Source organism: Labeo rohita, chromosome 24 (genome assembly GCF_022985175.1).
Source record: "Labeo rohita strain BAU-BD-2019 chromosome 24, IGBB_LRoh.1.0, whole genome shotgun sequence".
In the NCBI taxonomy this organism is placed as follows: Eukaryota; Metazoa; Chordata; class Actinopteri; order Cypriniformes; family Cyprinidae; genus Labeo; species Labeo rohita.
The window spans coordinates 30,003,536-30,013,494 of record NC_066892.1 but is presented as its reverse complement, the minus strand read 5'-3'; the positions used below and the strand labels follow the sequence as shown (position 1 = coordinate 30,013,494).

The following is a 9,959-nucleotide window of genomic DNA, read 5'->3' as shown; positions in this document are numbered from 1 at the left end:
AAATGTATCCACTTTGGGGAGTGTTTTCAAAAAGCTCAGTTTTCCTTGACCAAAACCACCATCTCAGTGTGGATGGCAGGCCAAAATGGAGAGAAAAAGATGCATTTCAAATGAAAATGTATTAGTGTGGACATGGCCTCAGTTATGGCGATGGGTGTTTCATTTTCAGACATGCTGTACATGGTAGACCAATCATAAAGGACTGTGCCATCTGACCAATCACAGCAGTGAGGGCTCACGGAAAGGCGGGGTTTAGAGAGACTGATTCTTCGAACTGCTTCTTCAAACTGATTCTTCAAACTGCTTTGCACGAGTCGTTTACGAATCATTTAGAAATGGGGTAAAATTAAATCTATTTTTGGAGAAAACTAAGGTGTTTTTTGACCTTGCATACATGTAAACCTGTTATAGGAGTCTCATGAAACAATATTAGCAACCTTTAAAATGGCATAATAGGGGCACTTTAACAATGCAATTTACTCCACTTTTGTTCAAAATGTGTTGATTAAAAAAGATTGCATAAGATTAGAACAAAAACATTCTTTCTTTTGACATATTGCATGTTCAGATATTAAAAATATTTATATTCAGGGGCCATTAAAGTTTTGTGAAAATGATCAAACACACACATGTTGGTATTGGTGGTTTACTGGGAATCTCCATCGACATAATGGTTTTTATACTGTACAAACTGTATTTGCTGTCGCTCTACACCTAAACTTATCCCTCACAGGAAACTTTGTGCATTTTTAGATTAAAAAAAAAAAACTCAATTTAGTGTGTTTTTTAAGCCTTTCGAATCACAGGGACATAAGCAGAGTCCTCATAAACCACCTTCACATTGTCATACCCATGTCATTATACAAATTTGTGTCCCCATAAACCACCCAAACCAGTGCACATACAAATAAATCAGTGTTTTCCAGACATGTGTAACACATGAGAAGCTCTTTTTCTGAAGATCTGTGTTACCTGCAGGAACTGGATGTGATCCTGTGTGTGTGAAAGCTGCTCCAGCTCAGCGTCTCTCCTCCTCAGATCATTGATCTCCTGCTCCAGTCGCTCCAGTCGTCCTTCAGCTCGACTCAGCGCTCGCTTTTCCTGATCTCTGATCAGCCGTATCAGCTCAGAGCGGCTTCTCTCAATGGAGCGGATGAGCTCAGTAAAGATCCTCTCACTGTCCTCCACTGCTGTCTGTGCAGAGCGCTGTTAGACACACAGCACAATCAGCTCTTACTGAGTGAACATCAGTCGATCAGCTGCTGTTCTTCTGCACAAACTCACCTTATAAGAGTCCACAGTCTTTCTCAGCTCCTCAAACTCTTTCTCTCCTTCCTGGATTCTCTGGCGATATTTCATTTGCGTCTCTTTCAGAATCCTCTGTCAAAATTCAGATAAACACATCAGTAATATCACACAAACCAGTAATAATCCTGGTTATTGGGTCCAACATTCAGTCAATGGCAATTAATTATAGTAAAGCACTATTATATTAGTCAGAGTGAATGATTTAATCACATTGTAGAGTCAAAAGTCACAGTGCTGTTATCAGGACTCTGAATAATCAGTCAGATTGTGTTGAATAATGTCACTGAGCTCACACCTGTTTCTCTGTCCTCTCTGCTTCAGCCGTCACAGTCTCATGGTTCTTGTGTTCATCCACCATACACAGTAAACAAATGCAGCGCTGGTCGGTTCGACAGTAGAGTTTTTTTTGTTCATCGTGTTTTGTGCAGATCATCTCCTGCAGTCGTCCAGTGGCGTCAGTCAGTTTGTGTCTCTTATTTCTGAAGAAACTCTCGTGTTGCTCAAGGTGATTCTGACAGTAAGAGTTCAGACACACCAGACAGGACTTGACAGCTTTGTGTTTGGTCCCAGTACAGACGTCACACTGCACATCTTCAGACCCAGCGGTTCGGAGTCTCGTGATCTTCAGTGTCTCCAGCATTTCAGCCAGCAGTACATTTGTAGCTACAGCAGGTCTGGGACTGAAGGTCTGTCTGCACTGAGGGCAGCTGTAGACTCCCTTCTGATCCTCCTCATTCCAGCAGTCTGTAATGCAGCTCTTACAGTAACTGTGTCCACAGGCAGTCGCCACTGGATCCTTCAGCAGATCCAGACACACTGGACACGTGAACTGATCCTGAGCCACTGGAATACTGGCTTCTGCCATCGTGTCCAAACAGAGACTGAGTGTCCGTCTACAGCACTTCACTTTCACTTTCTCTTACCAGAAAAGGTGAGGCAGTTTCCTGGTTTGTGTTTGAGAGACGTGTGCAAAACTATGGGGCAATTCATGTCCTTTTTTGTCAAAATTTGAAGAGGTGCAGTCAGGGACATTCGAAGTCAGGATTTATATTATTAACATAAGTTGGCCGACATAACAATAATTCTTAATTGCTTTCCTTTCATTGTGTTTTAATACAGTAAATATTTTCCAGTCTCAGTGAGATGAAGAATGAAACCAAAGTCACTGTGATGTTGTGAAATGTGAAGCGCCCCCTGCTGGAGACAGATGCATGTGTTCAGTGGTTTCTCACACAGAGAGCAGGTTTGGACAGCAGAGGGCGTGAGAGGATCACAACCAGAGTGAAGGAAACACATCAGGATGAATGAATGAGGCCTGCTGATCATGTGCCCTACAGACTCCCCTCTCTTTATGAAGGGATCATATTATTAATTTAGTTCTTAACTCTGAGACAGAAATCTCTGACAGATAAGTAGTGTTTCAGAAACAGTCATTTTACAAGATTTTGACTGTTTCTCCTAACACAGTGAGAATGTAGTGACAGAACAGGCTGCTTGTGAACTGTAAGAGAAGTGAGAGGTTAGAGACTGTGTGTTCATGTAATGATCATATTACTTTGTCCTTTTCCTTTGTAACTCAGAGTCTTGCTTAAAGTATGTTTAGATGGCACAGTGATGTCTACAGTATGAAACGAGATGTGGTTTGACTCCGTGTGAGTGTAATATAAGTTTGAAGTTCAGTAGGAGACTGTTGTGAATGTGGGTTTTGTTTTTGGTCTAGTAAAGCGTGAAGAAGCGCTCTTTCTCCGTCTGTAGAGGCTCAGTAACTTCATTAGGATAACGGGCAGCACATGCTAAAGCTCCGGATCAGATGCTTCATAACGTGACCCTTCGCTTCACTTCAGTTCCTGTCCCACACCAGGATTCATGTCCAGCAGACACAGACGGACAGATGTTTCCCCTGTACCTGCAGTCCAGGTGAGTTTCTCAGACTTACTCTTCATCAGCAGCACGATCACAGCGCGTGAGAAACATCAGACGGGTGTTAAACACTGACAAAACCTGAAGAGAGATTCTGTAAGAGACCTGTAAGAGATAGTCAATGACAAACCCATATCAAACGAACTGATGATCTAAAATGACCTAATGATTATTTACCTTCCTCTAATATGTTATATGTTATATGAATATGAATTATATGAACTATTGATGTCGGTTTCTGATTAAACAGATGTTCCCGTGACACACTATTAATTGAATGGATTTTGAAATAACAGGCCTATTAGAATGAAAAAGCGGATTTAAGCTTTTGTTTTTATTTTTATTTATTTTGCATTTCAAAATGTTCTATCAGTCATTTCCATGTCGTGCTGATTTCAGCTGGATCACTTTCACAGTTCACAGCCGTTTTATTTTGACAGAGGAACATTTTCATTGTCTTTTCTAAGCAGGAATGTACTCTTACCATTGTACTGCTTTGTGTTTGATTTATCATTTATTGCGAAAAAGACTGTCAGAAACAAAAAAGAAAACAATCCATATCGTCACAACTCTTACTGTAGATCCAGAGATACAGAAAAAGAGAAGAATATGCTTAACCTAATGGCCATAGTTAACAAAAGATATACTGTACATAGACATTTATAGTGGAGGTGAAATCATGTGTAATGTAAGTAACTATAAGTGACATGACATGGATATTATACCGGTATAACAACATAAACTTTCCTCATAATTAAAATAGCTTGAAAAATAGGATAGAAAATACAGTTTGTGCAGTAGAAAACAAAAAAACATTATGCCTATGGAATGAACTCATAATGATAGGAATACCTGTGTGTGTGTGTGTGTGTGTGTGTGTGCTTTTGGTTTATATATACTGGTGGGGACTTAAACCTGAATACACACATACTAATGGGGACTCGTGTCACGATGGGGACCTAAATTGAGGTCCCCATGGGTACAAAAGCTTAGAAATCATACAGAATGAGATTTTTTGAGAAAGTAAAAATGCAGAAAGTTTTCTGTAAGGGTTAGGTTTAGGGGTAGGGTTAGGGTAAGGGGATAGAAAATACAGTGTGGACAGTATAAAAACCATTGCGCCTATGGAGAGTCCCCACAAAGATAATAAACCAGACGTGTGTGTGTGTGTGTTCTGGTATATATGGTTTATGAGGACACAAATGTGTATAATGACATGGGTACTACAACGTAAACATGGTTTATGAGGACACTTCCTGTGTCCCCGTAAAACAAAAGACTTAAAAAACATACTAAACAGTGTTTTATGAAATTCAAAAAGTGTGCACAGTCTCCTGTGGGGGCTAGGTTTAGGTATAGGGTAGGTGTAGGGCGATAGAAAATACGGTTTGTACAGTATAAAAACCATTACGCCTATGGAGAGTCCCCGTATACCACAAATGTGTGTGATCTCTGGCGTTTGAGCAGTCATTCAGGATCCATCACACAGGCTGTGCTTCTAATTTCACTCATATTAATTGAGATAAAATAACCATTAATTAAAATATAACAATAATACTAATAATAATAATACAATAGTAACCATAATTGTAAAAACAAATAAAACCTGTTTTACCTTTACTAAAGGGTAGAGGACAAATAAAATGAATCTGAAAATGTGTCTAAGGCTTTCATTTTTTAGTTTTTTTTATTTCAGTAATAATTTTCAAAGTTGAGCATGTGTGTGCTTATGTTAAAGGTCATCTGCATGACTTCAGATCATCAGAGGAGACTTTAATATGTCCAGCTCCATCTCACCATAAAAACACAAGAGTCCGTCAGCTCATTATGCATTTGATTATGAATGGAAATCCTGCAGGAAAAACTATCCTTAATGTTGTGTTATAAAGAAAAAGTTGCCAAATCCATGTAGAATATGAGTCCATGTCCATTGATGTCATTTGAATGTAAAAGCAAACTTAAGATATTGGAAATTAAATTTTGGAAATTAAAATAATAATAATACAATTTTAAAATAAGAGCTGTGAAGATAAAAGAGAAGAAAACTCCCATCGATCTGACTGACTGCCACAGTTGTGAAGTTTAAGGAAAGCGTGATCTAGTGTGGCTTTTGTGCACATGCACTGAGAGCGTATGGAGTCATATTAACAAAACCACAATCAAATCTAATCAGGCTGCATTTCTGTTACTCATTTAACAGATGCAACTCAAGAAATTACATGGTGCTGACCAACATGAGACAAAACTAAAACCAATCTTATCTTCAACAAAACATCCGCCTCAGAAGCTCATGCGCAGAAGAAGAGATTGAGAAAACATTAGTTCTTCCTCTGTAGTCTTTGATGTGATGGAAAAGCCATGCATTGATCACCAGTGCTGCTGATCGCTGTTTTATTGATTACGTTTATAGATTTGTGGCTCCTTGACCTGTGTTCTCTTTGCTTTATCTGCAAAATTGCTTTATATGACCTATTTTCAGAACATTTGGTAGGTCTTTCCCAGCAGTTTCTAGCAATATGTTGATATTTTCCACACTTTTGACAGAAGAAGGTTTTATCATGACAGGGATTATCTGACTGACATAAACAGGACTCCAGACTAAGATCTGCTGGTGTTCTTCACCGAACCCATGACACGTGATCTACAAGCAGTCTCGATTTTCTTCAGTGTTGTTGGTGCTGTGAGCAGCACGGACGCACAGAGCTCTCGTCTGGCTGATGTTTGAGCAAACTCATGCTGCTCTAAACACAGCAACCCATTCACGGGACGTCCTGCACGCTGTTTCTATAATGGGGAAAGACAGTGAGAGAGTCGACTGAATTATCTGGATCAGTGCTGTGAACTTAGAGAACAGACAGAAATGCAGCAGCCGCTCAAGCTCAGGTCATGGAAAACTTGTTGAGAACCTTCCTTTTCCATTTCCCTACAGCACTCGTTCCTCCCAGTTTCATCATCAGACGCGCTCGTTCCTGGTGTATTCTTCACATTCACCACTAGGGAAGCAGCACTGTCTGAGGCTGCGTGGGTTCATCTTCATCATCAGGACTGTCTGTGTCAGTAACATGAGACGGAAGTTCAGAGAGGAGAGTTTGAGACGGAGGAGGAGAGATCGCTGAGATCGGTGCCGCTGCATTTTCATCAGCCCTATCAAGAAAAAGCACATCCAACTATCGTTGATATCTTTCAGACTCAAGCCCAATTTAAGTTCCACAGCAGAAGCTGTTTCCTCCTGTCATGCCATCAGCTCTTTACACCCTTCAACTGTTTCTGAAGGTTTCCATCTGGGGTCACTGGTTCTCCTCTGATCTCACAGACAAATACTTGTGATTCTCTGGTTCTTTCTGAACTAAACACCATTCTTTCTGTTTTGGAAGAGGCCAGTCCCATCCGTTTTCTTAATCTTTATAAGACTAAAACCCTGCAATAGGAGACAATCTGTACTGTAAAAAGCACAATTTACATACAGTACTGTGCAAAAGTCTTAGGCCACTAGTATTTTCATCAGCTAAAAAATGGTTTAAAGTCAGTTAAAGTCGGTCTTTTGCTGTAGTGTGTCAGTAGGAAATATCAGTTTACATTTCTAAACATTCATTTTGCCATTAATTATAATAATCCAGTGAGATTTTTGTGTGGAGCACAGGCTGTTGTCAGACTCCTTGTGCAAACAGAGATGTGATCTCTCCATCATTCAATCCAGTCTGTCTTAAGAAACAGAGAAAACGGAGACAGACTAAATCCAGAAGAACTGTGGCAACATCTCCAAGATGCTTTAAGAGTCCTACACCTACAAAGGTACAATACTGGTAACATTTTTAGGCAGTTAGGCACATAAAATGAGGATGTTGTCAAAAACAATGTCATAAATAGATTTTCTTTATCAATGAACTTCTATTAACTAAAATAAATCAGCATCTGATGTGACCATCCTTTGCATTTAAAGCAGCTTTTGCCCTATGTGCACTTGTGCAGAGTTTTTCAGGTAGCTTTGCAGGTAGGTTACTTGAAACATCTTGGAGATGTTGTCACAGTTCTTCTGGATTTAGTCTGTTTGAGTTTGTTCTGTGTCTTCATGTCATTCCAGAGACAGACTGGATGATGTTGAGATCAGATCTGTGTGGAGCACTGGCTGTTGTCAGACTCCTTGTGCAAACAAAAATCTCACTAGATTATTACAATTAATGGCAAACAGAATGAGTGGAAATGTAATCTGATATTTCCTACTGACACACTACAGCAAAGATAGAAATAACTTTAATATGAACATACTTTAAATGACAAGCTCATGTTACAAATGCAGAACTCATTCATAAAAAGGTCAGTAATCTAATGGGGAAGAGGAACAGACAAAATCAATCAGACTGAAAAGCAGCAAAATTGTGGTCACATCACTGATTAATTCAGTGCAATTAAAGTGCAGGATGGAACCTGAACCCCAGTTTGACCAAATTTGTACTGACAGTGTTTAATGTAATAGTTATTATTTGTTTGTTTTTGATGCAGATATTTACATGGCCTGGTGATGGTGTATTTCACCAAGATAATGACATTTAGCCTAATATATATATACATATATATATATATATATATATATATATATATATATATATATATATATATATGTGTGTGTGTGTGTGTGTGTGTGTGTGTGTGTGTATATATGTGGAATTCCAAAAATACAAACCATGATTACATATTGTGATTAATCACATCCAAAATAAATAATGTGTTTACACATTATATGTGTGTGTACTGTATATTTTTATAATAAACACTGTAAATCCAAATAAGGGTACAATAGTTACAACATAAAACTAAACGAAAAGAATTTCAAATTAAAAGGCCACACAAACATATTTTAAATACATTTAACAGTTTTTCTTTTTTTTTTTTTTTTTTAATGCATTGCAAAATTTGAGTCAGTAGTGTGTTTAGGCACCACTGCATGGGCCCCCCAGGGACCACTTGTTTAGGGCCCCCAAAACTCTAAACAGGCCCCTGGAGTCACTCCACTGATGATGAATATACAATTTTCCAAATAACACAAATAATATTAATATATACAGTGATAGTAGGCTAAATCTGTTCAAATGTTAAGGATAATTTAAATTTGACATTTCACGGACATTAGAGAAATAAATATCGGTTTACGTCTTTTACCCTCCGCTGCTCGAGCGCTGCACTTCCGGTCTGAGCGATCAGCTGACAGACGCGTGAGACTCGCCGTCGTGCGCATGCGCAGCACCCCGCTGGTGGCAGAAGGAAGATGGCGGCGTCCTGAGTTTTCTGACTGAGGGAAGCGCAGTCGGCCAGTTCGGGCATCGGTTCGGGATCACTGAGCTGCAGCAGCCGCGCATAACGGAGGGTGGGGGGCCGAGGGACAGAACCGAGCCGCTTCTGCTGTCACAGATCCAGGTAAAACCCGCCGGCGAGGCTCAGTGTGCCGCACCGCATCGGCGCCCGAGACGAGCTGTGATGAAAGGCCACTGACGCCTGACAGCGACTTTAACAGACAAAATACCACAGTAAACACCAAAATACCCCAGAACTCTACAGCATCATTACACGAGACTCTTTCAAACAGCGCGAGAAGCGTTTACAATCTCTGCTGATTAACTTCTAACATTAGTGTCAGTAGTAAACTGGGTATTTTGACAAACTGTGGTCGCTGTGCGGATCTTTTTATTATTAGAGTCGTGTTGTCATTAATAACGTGTCCACATCTCTGTTAAATGATGACTGACATGTGTTTATCTGTAATGTGTTGCTGATAGTTGGAGTCTTGCGTCTTTCCACACAATGGAAACTCAAATCGCATTGAATCCACATTAATCTGAACACTGTTTCACTATTTCAGTCTGATCGTGTGAAATGATGCACTTTTGCTCTTCTGTGGTCTCCTGTGCTGTTGTTGTGATTAAACTGGAAGAACTGATTATAAATGTGGTCACTGTGAAAAAGTGCAGCTTATGATGGAAAATATTAAATCTCTTCAAATTATTAGAAATGTATAACTGACATTTGAACAGCATGTTAAAAATAATCTGTGCTGTGATATCGAACATCAGAAACTTTACATTTACTATATAAAATCATCTTTCAGGAGTGTTTGCACATTCTCCCCTGTACTGTTTTGCACTGTATTACATTATGGTCACAAGCAGGGAAATCAGTTTATATTGCATTAAAAATAATTTACAAAAAACTTAAATGGTTATAATCATTGTCATGTAATTTAAAAACAATTTTTGAACATTTTATAACTTTGTTAGGTTTCATGTCTGGTGTCTGATGTACAAAAACGGTTAATAATCTTTCGTCAGCAGAACAGAAACAAACAAAACAAACTGTGCATGTGTTTCTTTTGTCCTGCAGATGAATGTAGTTCTGCAGCAATCACAGACTGTTTAAAAAAAGTGTTTTTTCTTTTCTGCCCCAGTTTTGGACCACAAACCTCATTTAGGCTGCATATGTATACAGTGATGTTTGAACATGGGAAGTGTTTAGGGCGCCCTGTTTAGTGTTTAGTGTTTCACTAGTACTCCAGTTTGTTGTGTCAGCTTGTTTTTTTTTTTTAGCTGTGTAACCGACCATTTTTTTTCTTTTTGAGTTGTGGAAGTGGAAGGAAATAACGGCAGCTCTGTCGTTTCTCAGAGTTGTATTGACTCAGAGCTGCTGTGTCGTTTTCAGAGTGTGTGGTTTGACATGGACACTGAGCACATGACTCGGTCATG

The 9,959-nt window shown here is 39.3% G+C and overlaps 2 protein-coding genes across 4 annotated transcripts in view; one reads left to right on the top strand and one right to left on the bottom strand.

Moving 5' to 3' along the window:
* Nucleotides 1-786: 786 nt before the first annotated feature.
* Nucleotides 787-2,234, bottom strand: LOC127155615 (E3 ubiquitin/ISG15 ligase TRIM25). Its single transcript, XM_051097950.1, has 4 exons — nucleotides 1,604-2,234; nucleotides 1,285-1,380; nucleotides 973-1,206; nucleotides 787-834 (listed from the first exon to the last, which is right to left on the bottom strand). The coding sequence occupies exons 1-4, from the start codon at nucleotides 2,171-2,173 to the stop codon at nucleotides 787-789; spliced, it is 948 nt and encodes a 315-aa protein (XP_050953907.1). The 5' UTR covers nucleotides 2,174-2,234.
* A 6,244-nt stretch (nucleotides 2,235-8,478) lies between these two features.
* The window catches only part of LOC127155555 (dnaJ homolog subfamily C member 13), a 42,434-nt gene continuing 40,953 nt past the window's right edge, over nucleotides 8,479-9,959 (top strand). For all 3 annotated transcript variants that reach the window (XM_051097846.1, XM_051097845.1, XM_051097848.1), the window contains exon 1: nucleotides 8,479-8,640. The gene's annotated coding sequence lies outside the window, so the exon portion shown is untranslated. The remainder of the gene's footprint in view (nucleotides 8,641-9,959) is intronic.

What these genes read in the sequence shown, in the direction of transcription:
- LOC127155615 (XM_051097950.1), bottom strand. Translation starts at nt 2,173, where the DNA reads ATGGCAGAAGCCAGTATTCCAGTGGCTCAGGATCAGTTCACGTGTCCA. An exon ending in AGACTGTGGACTCTTATAAG is followed by an intron (nt 1,207 to 1,284) that starts GTGAGTTTGTGC and finishes TGTGTCTAACAG; the next exon opens with CGCTCTGCACAGACAGCAGT. An exon ending in ATCACATCCAGTTCCTGCAG is followed by an intron (nt 835 to 972) that starts GTAACACAGATC and finishes GACAATGTGAAG; the next exon opens with GTGGTTTATGAGGACTCTGC.